The 20494-nt window shown below is 40.5% G+C and overlaps 1 protein-coding gene across 1 annotated transcript in view; it reads right to left on the reverse strand.

The window, feature by feature from the left end:
• MYOM1 (myomesin 1) overlaps positions 1-20494 on the reverse strand; it is a 157435-nt gene that overhangs the window by 34187 nt on the left and 102754 nt on the right. The window contains exons 21-23 of the mRNA XM_003262025.2: positions 19171-19355; positions 15198-15312; positions 1404-1560 (exon numbers count right to left, since the gene is read on the reverse strand). Coding sequence (XP_003262073.2) covers positions 1404-1560; positions 15198-15312; positions 19171-19355 — 457 coding nt within the window. The remainder of the gene's footprint in view (positions 1-1403; positions 1561-15197; positions 15313-19170; positions 19356-20494) is intronic.

Genomic DNA, 20494 nt, shown 5'->3' on the forward strand with positions numbered 1-20494 from the left:
ATTGAAATGTTAAGTGTACAAACTGGGAGAAAAATTTATCGTTCAATTATCTTTTCTTGGGGCAAATGTGTTTTATGTCAAGAAATTGACAGCATAGTGGCAGAAAAGCATCCTTTAATTATATTCGGTATTTCCTTGTCATTCTACAACAAAATTGCTAGTTTTTTCTTTGATTTCTGAGATATACTGAGCTTCATTGTAATAGAAAAAAGTACTTAGAAATACTGTGCTTTATCAAATACTTTGCTTTATCATATCAATCCAATGTGGTTGACACTGAAAATGTAAAGCTTGGTAAGCTTTTGCTATAAAGCAAAGTAAAAAGAACACTCAAAATCTTGGCATTGAAAGGAAACGATAGATCGTACAATTCCTGCATTCTTCCCACCCTCATTTTATAGAAAAAGAAATCCAAGGTTTATGGAAGTTAAATAGCTGCCCAAGGTTCTACAGCCAGCTCCTGGTAGAGATGGGCCTAGAGCTCGTCCATCTTATACTTCCACATAGAGCTTTCTCCCCATGTACTATTGTGTCACTCATGAGTGATGATCAAAAAAGCAGAAGAGATTATCCTCAATCCGTTTAATTTACCATAACTTGAAACAGCAAGTTCTTCCTAGCCCCCTATAAGTGTCCTCATCGTTACTTTAAGATTTCAAAATTTCATAGATAATAAGAATCATTATTAAAGCTGATCTTTATGTCAATTGAATGTTTCTAATAGCATAAATGAGATAATAAATAAGAAAGCACTTTAAATGGAATAATGTAAAAAGTATTTCATAAGAGTTGTTAGTATTTTATTTTATTAGAGTCAGGGACTCACTATGTTGCCCAGGCTGGTCTTGAACCCCTAGGCTCAAGTGATCTTTCTGCCTCAGCCTCCTGAGTTGCTAGGATTTCAGGTGTGAGCCAATGAGCCAGTCTAGGATGATTTTTTTTTTTTTTGAGACAGAGTCTGGCTCTGTTGCCCAGGCTGGAGTGCTGTGGTGCGATCTCGGCTCACTGCAAGCTCTGCCTCCTGGGTTCACGCCATTCTCCTGCCTCAGCCTCCCAAGTAGCTGGGACTACAGGCGCCCACCACCACGCCTGGCTAATTTTTTTTTGTATTTTTGGCAGCGACAGGGTTTCACCTTGTTAGCCAGGATGGTTTCGATCTCCTGACCTCATGATCCACCTGCCTCGGCCTCCCAAAGTCCTGGGATTAGAGGCATGAGCCACCACGCCCAGCCTAGGATGATTATTTTTAAGGTTTAAGTTGGTTATTATTTTCTACAATACCAGATATAAAATATATGTGACTTCATCCTCTTATTCCAAGCAATTTAAGTGGAAATCAAAGAGCTCACCTCATTCTCCTACAGTGAAAAGGAAACCCATGATTTGATTGACATAGTCCTTACTTGTTGCCCTTGCTTTCGACTTCTAATCGTGGAGAGTCCTCAGTGGATACATAATCTTTGGACCAGGAGAACTCGGACTTTGGAGTCATCTTATCACATTCGAAGTTCAATGAAATGACTCCATCATCATCCACATTTACAACAACCTCTTTGGTTCCTACAAAATCAAAAAGAAGGCACTGATACTTCGTGGAGGAAAGCAACCAAGTAAGAATTTGTTACCTTGAGATTCTTTACTTTAACCCTAAAGCAGGGCCCTGAGCCTAGGTCAGGAAAAAGCTTCACTACTCATGTGGATGGGCAGTCCTACTCCACAATTCAACTTTTATGCCGTAACACAAAATTAGATGGTTGCACCACATTTCTTAGGTAGAGTCAACACCATGGACAGGATTGTTTGTGATGTGACTGATGGTACAGTTACCGGAGTGGATTGATTGCAATAAGGAGACAAGGCAGCTTTGGGAAAAGGGAAAGTCAATTGATTTTTATCAGACCCTAATTCATGACTTTTGTTTCAATAATATCCACATGCAATCAGTCATCAGGAAAGGGTAGAGTTGAAGAACCCAAAAGGAAATTGAATGGGAGAAAGTGAGAGACTAAGAATCGCCTATATTCACATATTCAAAGTCCTTAAGTCATTTGAGAGTGGAGAAATATATGGATGCCTGCTCTGTGGATCACATAACCATAAATCAATTTAAAGATGCCCCTGTAGATTAGTGTGAGTGATAGCAACTGAGAAATGACTATTATTGAACTGCATGGACATTTAAATGGAAATGAGTTTCAAGAGATTCAACTCTTTCAGGAAGGTTGGTTTTTGGATTAAAAAAAATTCAGTTAGTGTTTTGAGTTATTCTATTTTTGAGAGTTATAATAAATTGCACCTGCATCTAATAGAGAATTCAAGGAGAATTTGTACAGCATATGAAACATTCACATCTATGCCTAAATCCAGTTGAAAGGAGTAAAATGCTCTACTCAGATTTATACTCATTCAATTGCCAGTCTAAACTTGGTTTGTTTCAGTACATTAGGAAAAATATATACAAAATATATTATATTTAATCCCAGAAAAGTACAGCTGTATTTTTTTAAAAAGCATAAAAAAACCTTCCAAAAGAATTGAATGTTTTCTGTCTGGATTGTATTATAAGAGGCCAACATCCTGGCCTACTGTCCAATAAAACTTGTTAGTGGAAAAAAAATTGCAAACGTTTTCCCAAGGGAAGGCCAAGAGGAAACCAGTGCCCAAATGGTGCCTGGCAGGATGATCTTGGTTCTTGAGCCTGACAGTTGATCTAACTTGTGTCTGTACAGATGGCAGTGTATGCTTCAACTATAAACTTCCAAAAAGTGATTGTTAGCACATACAAAGCTTAGAGAAGACTGGTTCTAGAAAACTTTTTAAAATTCCTTTTTCTTAAACAAAGGGCTACTTTCATATTTGGTTACATAGATAAAGTGAAATAACAATCAATTAAAGGCTTAAGTATTCCTTAATTGTCCGCCATATGTTACTTTTAAAGGGCTATATGTATTCCATTATAAGTTGCAGACCACATTTTATTTCTATTCCTGGTAACACGTGACTAATCCTCACACTCTATTTTCGTATAATAAATGTTGAACAAATGCTCTTATTAAAACTTAATAAAAGGCTAACACTGAAGAGTGTTGAGGTTTAGACTGTATTATAATATACAGTTTGTGTGACTGAGTCACAGAAAGAATGTAAACAGAAATTTTTGCATATCTATATTGTTATGGAGAGAAAAGAAGTGAGGTAATCTTGCTTTTTGCATAATCTCTATTTTGGAAGCATGACAGATTGCTCACATTAATCATTCATTGTTCTATCTGTAATCCCTTTTTAAAAGGAAGTGAATCATCCATATGCTTGCTGTTTATTACATTAGAGGTATGACAAGTTTACAACAAAAATATTGCTTAGGTTAAGGATCTTGATTGTGAAAGATTTGACTTTTCTGAAAACAAAACAGAAAGAATATGAACAATTTAATCAGCTTCGCCATTCTCTCAATGCTGTAGGTAACTTTTGTACTGTAACACCTCACCCATTTGGAACATTGCCCAAAACCAAGAAATAAGGAAAATAAGCCTCTAATACCAGTTCTGATGTGACAAAGTCCACACACTAGTATGCTGCACACTCACCAGGGAACTGGAATCTTTTTTTTTTTTTCCAGACAGGGTCTCACTCTGTCACCCAGGCTGGAGTACAGTGGTATGATCTTGCCTCGCTGTGGCCTTGGCCTCCCAGGTCATCCTCCCACCTCGGCCTCCCAGGTCATCCTCCCACCTCTGCCTCCCAAGTAGCTGGGATCACAGGTGCATGGCACCACATCTGGCCAATTTTTTTGCATTTTTTGTAGGAACAGGCTTTCGCCATGTTGGCCAGGCTGGTCTCAAACTCCTGAGCTCAAGTGATCCACCCGCCTTGGCCTCCCAAAGTGCTGGGATTACAGACATGAGCCACTGTGCCCAGGCTTGAAGTCTTTTTATACTTTGATTGAGACAATTCTAACAAGCCTACTTGGTTGGTTTCCCTCAGTAGATTAAAAAAAGAGAGGGAGGTAAGAAGATACTATGAACAGGAGCATCGAGAATAAAGAAAATGACAGCAAGAGAAGAGGGAGAAAGACTAAAAAGTAGGCACAAAAACATTATTTACTATAGGGGTAGATAGCTTCTCCACCCAATAACAACATTGCTGTATCACAACACTGTGTATTAAATAAAGGTGATACTTACAGCTCTGAGTCACAGAAAAAGGTAAATAAGATTCAGTATACTGCATCCAAGAAGGATGAAAAGCACTTATTAAATTGCATAATTTATTTTAAAAGGATTTTCATCAGAAAGTATTAAATGAAATTTTAAAGTATTAATGCGGCCGGGCGTGGTGGCTCACGCCTGTAATCCCAGCACTTTGGGAGGCTGAGGCGGGTGGATCATGAGGTCAGGAGATTGAGACCATCCTGGCTAACACGGTGAAACCCTGTCTCTACTAAAAATACAAAAAATTAGCCGGGCGAGGTGGCAGGCGCCTGTAGTCCCAGCTACGCGGGAGGCTGAGGCAGGAGAATGGCGTGAACCCCGGGGGGCGGAGCCTGCAGTGAGCCGAGATCGCTCCACTGCACTCCAGCCTGGGTGAAAGAGCGAGACTCCGTCTCAAAAAAAAAAAAAAAAAAAAGTATTAATGCTTTAGTAGTAAACCCTCAGGCAAATGGAACAAATGGTCAACTAAAACAATAATTTGTTCAGGTTTTTGAATGGCCAAATTTGGTCCCAAACCCATGAAACTTGGAGAATAAGAAAATCCTGGCCAGGCATGGTGGCTCATGCCTGTAATCACAGCACTTTGGGAGGCCGAGGCAGGAGGATCACTTGAGGCCGGGAGTTCAAAACCAGCCTGGCCAACAAGGCGAAACCCCGTCTCTATTAAAAATATAAAAATTAGCCAGGCATGGTGGCATATGTCTGTAATCCCAGCTACTTGGGAGGCTGAGGCACAAGAATCGCTTGAACCTGAAAGACGGAGGTTGCAGTGAGCTGAGATTGCACCACTGCAGTCCAGCCTGGGCAACAGAGCAACACTCTGTCTCGAAAGAAAATCCTGTTTAGTTTTTGTCTCAGTTGCCTCAGTTACTGAGCAAAGAACATAGAGCTGAATCACTGAAGTACATTGGTCCTTCATATCTATGGGTTCTGCAACCGTGGATTCAACCAACTGTGGATCGAAAATACTTGGGGAAAAAATAATAAAAGTAACAACACATCAATAAAAACGATGCAAATTAAAAAACAATACAGTATCCCAACTCTTTACATAGTATTTACATCATATTAGGTATTGTAAGTAAGCTAGAGATGATTTAAAGTATAAAGGAGGATGTCTGTAGGCTATATGCATACGCTATGCCATTTTATAAAGGGTCTTGAGTGTTCCTGGATTTTGGTATCCACAGGGGGTCCTGGAACTGATCCCCCAGGATAAAGAGGGATAACTATATTCTGAAAAATAAACTTTGTAAAGCATTTCGAGATCTTTTGTGAAAATATGAAATGAAACAAAAAATGTTGCTTATTTGCCTTTTTAAATAAAAGATGTTATTTTTAGGTTCCAAGCCACATCTGTGTTTCAACTTCAACCTGTGAGTGGTACATCATTACCTTATAGTTGAGTTGTAACATAAGAAATGGGGTCATGTATACTTTTAGAAAAGAATGTGGAAATTTTTTCAAAGTCTTACATTAAAAATTGTAATTTAAAATTAGGTAATTGGCTGAGCTCACTGGCTCACACCTGTAATCCTAGCACTTTGGGAGGCCAAGGTAGGAGGATTGCTTGAGCCCAGGAGTTTGAGACCAGCCTGGGCAACAAAATGAGACCCTGTATCTACAAAAAAAAAATGTTAATTAGTGGGATGTGGTGGCTGACACCTGTAGCACTACTAGGAAAGCTGAGGTAGGAGGATCACTTGAGCCTGGGAGATGGAGGCTGTGGTGAGCAATGATCATGCCACTGCACTCCAGCCTGGGTGACAAAATCAGATCCTGTTGCAAAACAAAAACAGACAAACAAACTTAAGTAATTGCTAGGAGAGAGCCAAAGAGGTATCTAAGAGTTTCCCTTATCTGTGAAGCTTTTCTTGATTAATTATGTCAAATCAGTATACCATAAGCAGTATCTGTAGTGGGTAGAAAAGAGAGACATGAACATTTCTTCAACTTATGCACACATAATTGTGGGTGCTACTGGTGGATTTATTAAATAAATGAACAATAAAGGAAACAAATAAAAACTATTAAAACTATATTTGGCACTTAAGGTTTAAAAATTTCTTTCTTTTTTTTTGAGACAGAGTCTCACTCTGTTGCCCAGGCTGGAGTGCAGTGGCACGATCTCGGCTCACTGCAACCTCTGCCTCCTGGGTTCAAGTGATTCTCCTGCCTCAGCCTCCCCAGTGGGTAGGACTACAGGCGTGTGCCAGCACGCTGGGCTAATTTTTTGTATTTTTAGTAGAGAGGGAGTTTCACGGTGTTAGCCAGGATGGTCTCAATCTCCTGATCTCGTGATCCGCCCACCTCGGCCTCCCAAAGTGCTGGGATTACAGGCATGAGCCACCATACCCGGCCAGGTTTAAAAATTACAACTGGCTAAGAGGATTATTTGATTGGATTTTCATTTTTCAAAAAGTTGCACTGGTTGTTTAGTTTATTGAGAATAGGGTTAAATTCTACAAAGGTCTTTTATATTTCCCTTACATATTTACACATGCCAGGGACTGGATTGAGATTTAAAAAAAAAAAAAACAGCTTTAAAAGATAAATGCCAGTTTAAGATTATGACATTTATTTTATTGGAACCTGTCTTGTTAAAGCTAAAGCATAACACCAATATTCTGATAAAGAGGTGAGAGGAAACAAAATTACCAGTGAAACTGCCTTTGCAAAATTGTGACATAGTTGACTTCATCTTGTTTCTGACCTCCAAGCTGCCCTTGGTCATTCCTGAGCATAGGCTAAGCTAACTTTGGGAGAAGGTTATAGTTTAACTTGAAAGCAAGAATGATAATAGTCCTTTCTGTTCAGGGGCTGAAACCACTAATGGGAGGTTACAAGACAGGTGTAGTTTCTATTATCCCTTACTGCTTAGATGTCATGTGGCCAGAGGTCACAAGATCTGTGAGCTTCCCAATTGCTCCTATAGATAACATCAGTACTGTAGAACCTAAGATTGTTTTCTTTTAGATGTTTTTAAGACTGACCCCACCCAGACTCCTGACTTGTGACTCAATTTACTTTCCCATTATAGGCATCTTGGTCTTCTAAGTCACTCTTAAAAAAATGCCCTTACTCAAAGAACCTCTGAGCCTTCAGGGAGACTGATTTGACCGATAACTCTAGGTCTCTCACTTCAGCTGGCCTCAGGTTAATTAAACTCTTTCTCAACTGCAATGCTGCAGTTGCAGTGGATTGATTTTGTCTATGCAGTGGGAAGGGAGAACCTAATGGGCGATTACACTAACAAAGGAAATATTCTAGTGGCAGTGGGCTTCCTACTTAATTTTATACTCAGAATTTGAAGCTGGATCTCCTCCTTGACAAATTTTATGAGGAATTAAAGAATTATTTAAATAAGGGTCCTGTACATAGTAGACAAAAAATTCTATTGCAATTTAACAAAAGATATGGGATACTCAAATGGATGATTCTTTTTATAGATGCCCTAGCAAAACCAAAGCCAATGTATTAGCCCATAAAGCAATGACAGCATTTTTTTTTTTTTTCGAGATGGAGTCTCACTCTGTCACCCAGGCTGGAGTGCAGTGGCATGATCTCAGCTCATTGCAACCTCCACCTACTGGGTTCAAGCAATTCTGCCTCAATCTCCCAAGTAGCTGGGATTACAGGTGCGGACTACCACACCCAGCTAATTTTTGTATTTTTAGTAGAAACAGGGTTTCACCATGTTGGCCAAGCTGATCTTGAACTCCTGACCTTGTGATCCACCTGCCTTGGCCTCCCAAAGTGCTGGGATAATAGGCGTGAGGCACCGTGCCCGGCCAATGACAGCATTTCAGAATTTCTAACATGCCCCAGGCTAACCCACCAGATAGTGTCTTGTGGAGATTAACTTGGTACAATATCACAGAAAAAGCCTGAGAGAAAAGTCTACCTATAACGTCCTCCTCAAATTTTCCTTTTTCTTTCTCCTTTTTTTTTTTTTTTTTTTTTGAGATGGAGTCTTGCTCTGTTGCCCAGGCTGGAGTGCAGTGATATGATCTTGGCTCACTGTGACCTCTGCCTCCCAGGTTCAAGTGATTCTCCTGCCTTATCCTCCTGAGAAGCTGGGATTACAGATGCCTGCCACATGCCCAGCTAATTTTTTTGTATTTTTAGTAGAGATGGGGTTTCACCATGTTGGCCAGGCTGGTCTCGAACCCCTGACCTCAGGTAATCCACCCGCCTTGGCCTCCCAAAGTGCTGGGATTACAGGCGTGAATCACTGTACCTAGCCAAATTTTCTCTTTAGAATATCCCACAACTTAGCTGAGGTTTTCCAGAGCTGAGCTCCTATCAATTAATTAATGGTTGAACTCTGAGAAATGCCTCCAGAGGCATATTCTCTTAAGTTGATTGAGGGATGTGGTTCTGATAATTAATGGGCAGGAAGCAAGTTTGATGTTCTGCTATCAAAGTAAAGCGGTCCTTGTGGGTATTCTTATCCAGATGAGAGGCCATCCCACTTTCCCACAAAGTTGGGCTAGAAAAGTGGACCAAAATTTGGCATAAATTAGATTTTCTCAGAAACAACCTTTTAACCTGTTCACGAATGTGAAGAACTTAATTAAGATCTCAGGAGGTTTAGGTATAGAACATGAGAGAGTTGTTGTTGCTGCCTAAAAGGATTTAAGAAGAGTTGTCACTAGTCAGCTCCTCAACCTAAGCAAATCCTTAATATAGGCACAGAGATAACTGATTTTAACAGATCTCATTTTACATTATTATTATCATTTTTTCTTTCCTATTCTTTTCTAATAGAGACAGGTCCCACTATGTTGCTCAGGGTGGTCTCCAATTCCTGGGCTCAAGTGATCCTCCTGTCTGGACTCCCAAAGTGTTGGGATTACAGGACCAAGACAGCATTCCAATGGTCCCTCCAAGGCTTGCCCAGAACTCCCGGTATCCTAGTGGGTTCAAGTGTGGCTCAGGACTAAAATGAACTATTTGGAAATTAACTCATTTCATCCCACTTTTCTTTCTCCTCCCCGCAAAAAATGATAATAAAGGATAAAATTTAAAAGCTTAAATAAAATCACAGTAAACTGTTCACCTTCCTATACATTTTATAATCTGATATGATAATTCTTTCTCATATAAAGTGTTTTACGTGAGCGTGAATATATGACTTTTATAAGCTTTAATTATTTGTTCCCCATGGTGTGGATGTGTGTGTGGGTGGGGGGGCAGTGATGTTTAAAAAACTGAAGAGTGAGACAGAATAGAAGTAGAGGAAACTGAGTTAATGTAATCGGTCAAGTGTAGTACTGAGCTGCCCTGGGTTTCAGACGAGGAGTGGCAGCTGACCATTCAGCCTCATGCCCACATCAGAGCCTACACCAGACGTTTCTTTCCCAGCTCACCCATCATAACCAGGGCGGGCAGTACAAGATGACTGGGGTGAAGTGCACACACTGAGGCTTCAAGAAAGAGTCACACTCACTGGCAAACATGTTAGTCATTCATTATTTTTTCATTTAATAAATTAGCTGCTATATATCTGGTACTATGTTAGACTCTCAGCACATGTACAGAAAAGACACAGTTCCTATTTTGAGGAGCTATGGTCTAATGTACAGTTCACAAGCCCGTTTTCACACTGGAATTACCTAAATTGCTAAGTACACGAACAAATAGCAATAAGCCTATGTTCAGTTACCCAGCCTAAGAGATTCTTTTTTTTTTTTTAAGAAGATCTGATCTTCTGTCATCATCCCATCAGCCCTAAAGGTTCTGAGTTAATTGGTCCGGAGTTGAGTCCGGATAGCAGTATTTTCAAAACGTTCCTCGTATAATTCTAATGTACAGGCAAGGTTGAGAACTATGGTCCTAGCAAATGAAAGAGATCAGTTAGCAAGCAAATACAAGTGCAGTTTTCTTTTTTTAATTTTTTTCTTTCTTTTTTTTTTGAGATGAAGTCTCGCACTGTCGCCTGGAATGGAGTGCAATGGCACAATCTCGGCTCACTGCAACTTCCGCCTCCTGGGTTCACGTAATTTTCCTGCCTCAGCCTCCGAAGTAGCTAGGATTACAGGCACACACCACCATGTCCTGCTAATTTTTTTGTATTTTTAGTAGAGATGGGGTTTCACCATCTTGGCCAGGCTGGTCTTGAACTCCTGACCTTGTGATCCACCCGCCTTGGCCTCCCAAAGTGTTGGGATTGCAGGCATGAGCCACTGCACCCGGCCAAGTGCAGTTCTCCAAATGAGCCAGCCGAGTTCATCTTTTAAAGTTAGTCTGGCTTCCTGCTTTAGAATCCTTCACTTCATGACTCCACCACTTGGCCACTGAGCACACATTTGCCTTCTCATTCCTGCCAGGCTCTGGAACCAACCAGTGTTTAGACACTGGGATTGTAATGAGCTCTTGCTTAGTAGGTTATCAACTCAATCTCAACTCATCATTCCTTCTGGTAATGCTTTCTCTTAACCTGCCTTGCTCCTTGTGACCAAGCTAACTTCTATAATCCAGTTTTAGCTTGGGACCCAGCCCATCACCTGATTCTCCTGCCTGCTGCTTGGTCTTTCTGGTAAGAATACCTGCGGTCTGTAGTGCCAGCTATGGTGCCCTCCAGATCACCTGCCAGGCTTTGGCAGGTCTCTCTCTTGTCTTCCATCTGATCTGGCTCACCTGGCCTTTACCTTCACCCCAGGCCTGATGCAATCAGCCACAGCTACTGTTTTTAAAATATCTAATATCAAGGAGAGACCATCCTTTTTTATGTGCCAACTCATCCACATTAAGTATGTTTTACTCCATTCTTTTATAGGCTTCTTTAGCTAATGGACTTCTTGGTAAAGCATGCCACACTTAGTCCATTATCTGGATTCTTACTCCCAGCACAATTAGACAAGAATACATCCACTTGCAACGTATTCTTTGACTTCAAAGGGAGACCGGTGATCCTACCAACCCCGGAAGATTAAGTTAACTTTTAAAGTGGAATTCAAATTACACTTGAAGTATCCTGGTAGATGTATTTGTGGTTTGCTATTACGAGATAAGCTTTGTTTTCTAACTGAAATTTTAATAATGCATCCCCCCAAAAGTTGTTCTTTTGAAATAGCAATCCAAGTTTCACATCCCAAATCTTGAAGTTGATAACATGCTCCTCTGCCATGTATTCTAACATAAAATAAATAAAGTGGGTAAAAGTAATATGTTGCTATCTAATAGAATGAATACATACAGAAAATTTTAGGCTACATATAAAGCTTTTATAGGGACTTATAAAACCTTGCTACCTAGTTTATAGCCTATAAGAAATCTTTTATGAACACCTCTCCTAGCTCTCATCATCCTATGCTGTAAATATTGTCTTTTCCATTAGATTGCAAGCCCAGTGTGCAGTGATGATGTCATATTATTCCTGGGGCCCAAATGGCACCCGACACACAGTAGGAGCTCAAGAAATACATGTGGCAATAATGAGTGTGTGCCTACTGCATATAAAACAAGCTCAGATGTCACGGGATTTTGGTGCTCTTTCACAGCAAAGCATTTGCACTTCATGTATCCAGGGTTCTTCTCTAGGCTGTGAGCCAGTGGTTTGTCCATGGGTTAACAGGGGGCTGCTTAGCGTATCAGTGTGGCAGCTGTCTGCAGTTCGAGTCTGGGAATGGAATGGCATGCAGATGACTTTTGGTTCTTTAATCCAAGTCAGTGAAATAAAACTCTCACCTAGGAGGTCACCAGCAGATCCTTTTCTGGTGGCAAAATTTCCCTAGTGATGGCTCTGTTAATGTCATGCCCATCACCTGCCTTTCTGAGGCTATAGATGAGAAAATAAGAAATTAAGCTCTTTTAACAATCATATTTGGAACCCATGTCTTCCAGGGTGCCTTTGATGTAGCCCTGACTAGATTAAGAGTTTACTTGTGTGGCAATCTATGTTGTTCTGAGAGCAAACTCTGCCCTTGGGTCCTTGGAGATGTCCATTTGGCACCTTTACTATCCACATAATTGTCAGCTGAAGGGTTTGATTTCTATAGGAATATGTGTTCTGGTGTCTTTGTGTGTTACCTTTTACCTGGTGTATACGTTCCTAGCATTTTTCTGTTTTCTTATGAAGTTTAGCATAGGTTATTTACACGCAGTGTGGTATTTCTTACAGACACCTACCACGCTTTTGTCTAAGAAGGCCACTTTTGTCAGACTCATGTCCAGGGAGTAGTTCTAAGACTAGCTGAAAACAGGTTATGAAGAAATAGGATGAAATGGAAAGATATTTTCTCAAAGGGTTCATTTTATATTCTTTTCAAGTAACATGCAGTGAAAGTAGTTTTCTATATTTACATTCTTTTCTCATCAGAAAAATAAATATTACATTCTGTATCTGTTCTTTGTTTATCTCAGCCTGAAAATAGGGACAGATTAAAGCAAAAGTGCTTGTACTGTAATGCCTAACCTTGTTTTTTTACTAACCCTATTTTTAAATTTTCCCTTTTTGTCTCTTTAATTACCTAGCCTTGTTTCCCATATGAGTAGACTCTCCCTTAGCTGAGAAAGCCAGATGAACTCTATCTGGCCCCTTGATTTACAAGACATTAAGGGCTCCTTACCCAACCCCCTTCCTCAAGGAGTTAACCTGTGTAAGCAGATCCTCAGCATTTCAAAGGAGCCCAATTAACTGATAAGGTACTGGAACAAACAATGTATGAGGTTCCCAGGATTTTGCTCAAAAAGATAACAACATAAAGCCTTGAGTCTGTGTCCTGCATAGCATTCATATCTAACTCTTATGAAAGATTTAGACCCCCGCACCTGGTTCTGTTGCTTTTTTTGTAACCATTTGTCTTTTAAATTGTTTATTTCTCTGTAACCATTTGTTTCTTGATTCTTGCATGTTTTTACTTCTGTAGAATTATTGCATTTAAGCTCCCCTCCCATTCCTAAACCAAGGTATAAAAGTAAATCAAGCCCCTTCCTTGGGGCCGAGAGAATTCTGGAGCATCAAGCCCTCTCTTGGCCGCTGGCTTAAATAAAGGACTCTTAATTCGTCTCAAAGTGTGGTATTTTCTCCAACTCGCTTGGGTATAGCAGTACTAGAATGAATATAAATTTAATATAATTGGGTGATTTTAAAAACTTGTACAGGCTGGGCGTGGTGGCTCATGCCTGTAATCCCAGCACTTTGGGAGGCCGAGGCAGGCGGATCACGAGGTCAGGAGATCGAGACCATCCTGGCCAACATAGTGAAACCCCATCTCTACTAAAAATACAAAAATTAGCCGGGCATGGTGGCGCATACCTGTAATCCCAGTTACCTGGGAGGCGGAGGCAGGAGAATCCCTTGAACCAGGGAGCTGGAGGTTGCAGTGAGCCGAGATCGCGCCACAGCACTCTAGCCTGGTGACAGCGAGACTCCGTCTCAAAATAAATAAATAAATAAATAAAATAAAAACTTGTACAAATTTATAGGGCATATATGCAATTCCATTACATGCTTAGATGGCATAGTGGTTAAGTCATGGCTTTTAGCGTATCCATCACCCCCCAGTAATGCACATGGTACCCAGTACGTAATTTTTCATCATCCACACCACCCTCAGCCCTCACCCTTCCAAGTCTTCAAAGTGATATACTTTATCATCTCTCATTTCCAGTGCTGTTTCTTTTTGTTTGTTTGTTTTGTTTTGTTTTGTTTTTTGAGACAGGATCTCACTCTGTCGCCCATGCTAGAATGCAGTGGTGAAAACATGGCTCCCTGCAGTCTTGACCTCCTAGGTGCAAGTGATCCTCCCACCTCAGCCTCCCAAGTAGCTGGGACTACAGGCACTCACCACCACATGTAGCTAATTTAAAAATTTTGTAGAGGTGGGGTTCTGCCAAGTTGCCCAGGCTGCTCTCGAACTCCTAGGTTCCTCCTGCCTCAGCTGCCCAAAGTGTTGGGATTACAGACGTGAGCCACAGTGCCTGGCCTCTGGTGCTTTCCCTTATGTAACTTTAATGAACTGAAATATATGATAGCTTTGAAAAATAATACAGGTTAAATGATAAAAGAAATTATTCTGTAATGATCTGAAACTCGTTGGACAATGAACACAGTAAAGTTTGTTCTCATAAGTAATGGCAAGTCTGTCTTCTCTAGTAATCATGGCATCTTTGAAACTGGGAAATGAGGGCTGCCTCCAATCTATAAACCATTCAGTTGGGACCACTGTTAGTTTAGCCCAGGGGTCAGCAAACTATGGCCTGTGGGCTAAATCTGGCCCATTACCTCTTTTCGCAAGGGCTGCAAGCTAAGAATGGTTTTTATATTTTTAAATAGTTGAAAAAATTGAAAGATTACTATTTCAAAACACAGGAAAATTATACAAGATTGAAATTTTATAATGCATATAACACATCACATTATATAATACATATAATATGCATGATAAAGTTTTATTAGAACACAGCCATGCTCAGTAGTTTATGTATCCTCAATGGCTTCTTTTGTGTCATGGCAGAGTTAAGAAGTTGTGACAGAGACCACAGGGCTGTTGAGCGATAAATATTATCTGGCCCTCCACAGAAAAAGTTTGCTGACCTCTGGTTTAAACATAATAGCTACAACTACATAAATCCTACTTTTGTTTAAGGATTGTGCCCACTAACTGGGCTGTTCTAGATTCCCCTATGATTGGGAAAATATTCTTATGAGACTTAATGGCCAGGGTGTAATAGGAATAACATTCCAGGAATGAATGCTTGGAACAGTTGGTCCAGGAAGCTTAACTTGATCAGGAACTTCTGTGTTTTTAGGTATGCATCAGAATAGCCCCTAGACCACATCAAACCTGGCTCAATCCTGTCCCGAGGTGCCTGTGATGGGACCAATGACTGTCATGCTCTAAGATCATTACTTATCAATTATATTCAGATAGCACACATTGATTATTTTGAAAATTAGAGGAAAGCACACAAAGGCTGAACCTTAGTTCAGTATCTTACACAGATAGGATTAGTTTTAACGAAAAGGTGAAAGCCCACCTGGACGAGTCTCTGCCACAACAGGGCCAGCAAGGTCAGATGGCTTCCCAACTCCCGCCTGGTTTATGGCTCGAACACGGAACACGTAGCTGACGCCCTCCTTGAGGCCTCGAACCTGGTAGAAGCAGGTGTAGAAGCAATGGGTGTTTGATGAAGCAGTGGCTGTTTTATGTCATTTAAACAGATGGGGCTCTTCCTCTGTAGTAATGATTTAGTGACCTAGCACCAGGGATACAAGACTTGTGGTCTAGACTTGATTCTGTCAAACACTAAGCAGGTGACTTTAGCTGTAGATGGTCTTCTCTCTGGACCATGTGTAGATAGAGAGGAGTTTCCAGTATCCATTCTCACTCTGATGTTTCTCCTTTTTAGTTAATTTAGTGGCCACCAACATCAGAAACAGAGACTAGTGTAGGTAGGTGTCACATGCATTAGCCACTGTATTCTTTGTTCAAAAGGACAAAATACAAAGTGCTCATTATAGCATATATGTCGCTTTTCCCCCCAATCCTTTTGAGACATTCCATGAATAATTTCAGATGAAATTCTTGGCAAAAGAGGAGAATTAAAAGCATGAATCACGAACACTTTCCATTTGTTTAAAAGCATGTTAAACTACTAGAACCAAAACAAACAATAATTGTTCCTATAAATTTAATATAACTATTTCTTACTAAATAGACATGAAATTAACACAATTGTGAGTCTGAATAATTTGTGAATAATCAGTGTACTAAAATTCTAAATCCTCAAGTTTTTAATAATCAAGATGTGTGCTGAGAATCCACTACATATGTGCCACTAAGCTAGAGTTACAAAGAGCTGTAAAAAAAAAGCATTTATAATTTATTTTTGTATGACAGTCCTACTTCATGTATATATACACACACACATACATATATACACACACACATCCATGTGTGTATATGTGTATGTACATATATGTGTGTATGTGCGTGTGTATATATATATATACATACGTATTTTTGAGACAGAGTTTCACTCTGTTGCTCAGGCTGGAGTACAGTGGCACGATCTCAGCTCACTATAGCCTGGATCTCCTGGGATCAAGCAATCCTCCTGCCTCAGCCTCTTGAATAGTTGGGACCACAGACATGTGCCAGCACACCAGGCTAACTAAAAAAAATTTTTTATATAGATACGGGATTTCACCATGTTGCCCAGGCTGGTCTCAAATTTCTGGGCTCAAGCAATTCTCCCACCTCAGCCTCCCACAGTGTTGGGATTACGGGAGTGAGCCACCATGCCTGGTTTCCTACTTAATTTTTTGTAACTTTCTTTGGGTTTTGAACAATCTCATTACTATTATCAATACTGTTAATGTTTTATCAACATTTTTATTTTAAAAACATGTGACTTTTAAAAGCTATGTTATGTTTTAAGAAGGAATTTATTACACAGAGGGCATAATTTTTCCCCAAGATGTGATAGAGACCACTATCCAAAATGTGATTTAAATCAAACAATGTTAGAATAAAGTTATTCAATTATGTGAAGTGTTTGTGACCATGTATTTAAATGAGGTATGTATTAAATTGTTAGGTTTTTAATCTAACTAATTGTATTTGTTTACAGCAGAATGTCACTATTTATGTAGTAATAGCCTTCACTGGCACTAACGGATTTTTGAAATTGATTTTATTCTGTAAATGAACTTTAACTTAGTTATAGGTTAAATGCATAGAGTCTGACATATTTAAATTCTATGTTTAGAAATAATGCCAGGAAACTGTGGATTTCCAGAAGGACACAGAAACATTTCCATGTAATAAAAATAGAGTAATCACCAGGTACCTGACACATCTGCACCTGCCACCTAGGTGATGATGTATGGCTGTGAGTCAGATTTCTGCAACATGTACAGGAAGTCTATTCACATTCCAGTATCTGGTCCCTGGGGTGACAGGGGCACTCTCTGCTCTTCCATCACCACAGGAGCAATGACCACTGGCCTCAACAGCACCACAAATACGTAATCGAGATCATCGATGCAGATCTATTTTCCCTTTTTTTTTTTTTTTTTGAGACAGAGTCTCGCTCTGTTGCCCAGGCTGGAGTGCAGTGGTGCAATCACAGCTCACTGCAGCTTCCACCTCCTTGGTTCAAGCAATCCTCCCATCTCAGCCTCCTGAGTAGCTGGGAATACAGGCACATGACACCATGGCCAGCTAATTTTTTTATTTTTCTATTTTTTTTATTTTTTAGAGACAGGGTTTTGCCATGTTTCCCATGGTCTTGAACTCCTGGGCTCAAGGGATTTGCCTGCCTTGGCCTCCCAAAGCCCAGAGATTATAGGCGTGAGTCACCATGCCCGGCCTACTTTCTTCTTTGTGCTTCTTATGTTTGAATTTTTCATTTAAATTGTTAGTTTTATAATCAGAAAAATCAAAAAAGATTATTTTCACTTTATAAAAACTGTTGATAAAGCGTAAGAACTCTCCTTACGGAAGTTCACTTCCAGGTTTGTTAGGCATACTTAACCTCAGTCTCTCTTTCTCTCTCTGTCTCTCTCTTAAAATTGCTGTTATTCTTTTTCTTTTTAAAAATGAGTGACATTAACCATTCTTTTACACATTTAAACTCTACTTTTTTTTTTCTTTTTATTTGCTTCTTCACCTTTGTTTTGCTTCACCCGAGTCAGTTCAAACCTCAGGCCCTTGGCATCCTATACAGTGGCAGACTGAAGACTTGGAAATCTTCATCCCAGCCATATACACCCACCACCATCATCTAGGATGTTCCCGACCTTTATTTTACACTGTACTTTGGGGGTTTCTTTGAATCCAGGGGCCTCTGGACTCATCTTGACAGCAAACAGCATCATAGGCTCCAGTCCTTCCTTGAGCTTTTCTCTTCCTCATGAAAAGATGACCTGTCTTATTTCTTCAGAGTTTTGCAAGAAGCTGGAGAGCTGATTGGCATATGCTAAGTTGAGTTAATGGCATGTTGGGTATAATGGTTTATGGGCTGTATCTCCCGGAGGATATATTTACATAGTTTAGAGTGGCTGGAAATACCTTAACCCTGGAGAGTGGCTGACAGATGGAAGGGACTTAGTTCATGAGGCAGGTCAGGGAGAGATCTTTTTGGCCAGGTTTACTTTTGAGTATCTTCCAAAGCTCACCTTATAGGCAATGACTTCTGCCAAAAGATAGGACTGTGCAAACGCAGTGTGTAACTTCCTGAGTGACTGTGGTGAAGTCAGTCACATTTCATTCTAAGTGGTAAGTAATGCAATCATATTCCCTACAGTTTCTGAGGCCCCGCTGGGGCGTCAGGGTCTCCAGGTGCCACTGCTAACACTAAGGGAAAATATTCTTTCGAAATTTCCTTTTGGTACAAATGAGAGATTTGGTGGCTACAGCAGAACAGTCTTTGGCCGACAGAGTTAGGAAATGGTTCAATGAGCACACTCTAGAGGAACCTGAAAGGCAGTGACATGGATAAGGGGGTTGAGTGAATCCGTTCCACTAATCTCTGAGAGCTCATATGAGAACCGGCCTGAGGGAGGAGGTAACATGAGACAGGAGTGACTCGAGAGGATCAGTAGTCACAGGCTTCCTGGTATGACTTTATAAAAACCGCACCCTCAAATCAACCATCCCCCTAGAAAAAAGAGGAATGAAAAAATCACCTTCTGGGGATGGTAAGCAGTAAGGTTTTAAGACTATGAGTAACAAAAATGTGTAGTGGGTAAGTTGAGGCAAGGAGAGAGGAAGGAGCTGTTGGGTGCGTTTCAAAGCTATGCTAAGGAATTCAGGTTAAATATAACCAAACTGTTTCAAGCATCAGAAACTTCTCCAAGCCTCAACCTCTGCCAATGGAATCTTACCAGGAGCCCAATATATGAAACAGATCAAAGCAGAGATACTCTGTTTTATCTTGCTAACTTTAAAGTTCATATGAGTAGAGCAGTTAGTAGAGGAAGCTCTAGAACTGAGCATCCTCTTACCTTCAGGTATATGTTTTTAATAGCCGCCTCATTGAGCCCTCGCCACTGGTCTTCTTTGGCCTTGGCCTCCTTCAAGTCCACGAAGTAACCAGTGACGGGAGTCCGCCCGGAGTGGACTGGGGGCTTCCACTGGAGAACCAGGGAGTCTTTCCTGACTTCACTACACTTGAGACTGTGCGGTGGTCCTGAGAGAGAGAGAAGCCAATGAGTAGAAATCATAACATAGAAAACTCAAGTCTCCACATGTTTAGAACCACTCATAAGTCTTCAAGCTAATCTAACACTGGTGTTCTTTTTTCAAAATCTAGCATTCCCATGAAAAATAAGTATTCTGTGGTCATTTCACATTGTTTCCATGCTGCCCTACATTAGCCCACTGAGTCCCTTTAAGGGTGGCAGGTAGGTAAGGCCACTCTAAGGTGCCTCTCAAAGGGTGGACCCAAAATTTCCCTTCAGGCCATTCTCAGGCCTGCATTAGTCTTAAAGACCTTTTATTGGAACAGTTTGATTTAGCTGCAGATTCATATTTTTTAATTTTTATTTTTAGACACAGGGTTTTGCCCTGTTACCCAGGCTGCAGTGCAGTGGTGTGACGGTAGCTCACTGTAACCTCGAGCTCCTAGGCTCAAGGGATCCTCTCACCTTAGCCTTCTGAGCAGCTGGACCTACAAGTGTGCACCACCACACCCGGCTAATTTTTTAAGTTTTTATAGAGATAGGGTCTCGCTGTGTTGACCACGCTGGTCTTGAACTCTTGGGTTCAAGTGGTTCTTCTGCCTCAGCCTCCCAAAGTGTTGGGATTACAGGTGGGAGCCACCATATCTGGCACCCAGTTTCAGATAATTTTTGAGTGACAGCCTAAAATTTCCCCTTAATCTCAAATAGTATAAAGAAAGCAGCTCTATTTGATGGCATATGAATATAGAGAGTAATAGCTCTTTCAAAGGAAAAAGCATCACTCCCAATTGGAGGGAAATCTTCCCTCTAAAGAGTATGTGCAGCCCACAAATGGGTAAAAACAAATGATATGTTATGGTTTACAAAATCCTTTACCAAAGTAAATATAATCAATCCTATGGGTCCCGCATCTGCACTAAATACTGCCAGGTACCTTACATTCATTTATCTCCCTCTTCCTTAAGACAATTAACAGAAAGCTCAGAGAAGCCAAGTCACTGGATAACCCTCTCCAGGGAGAAAGCCAGAATGTGGGCTGTATGAATGCTATTCACATTCTTGGCAAAGTCCAAACTACTAAGTGACTGCCTGTATCTTTGCATGACCACCAGCTGCTATGCAGGTGAAAAATTTATTTATTTTTTCC

The sequence above is a fragment of the Nomascus leucogenys genome, chromosome 4 (genome assembly GCF_006542625.1).
Source record: "Nomascus leucogenys isolate Asia chromosome 4, Asia_NLE_v1, whole genome shotgun sequence".
In the NCBI taxonomy this organism is placed as follows: Eukaryota; Metazoa; Chordata; class Mammalia; order Primates; family Hylobatidae; genus Nomascus; species Nomascus leucogenys.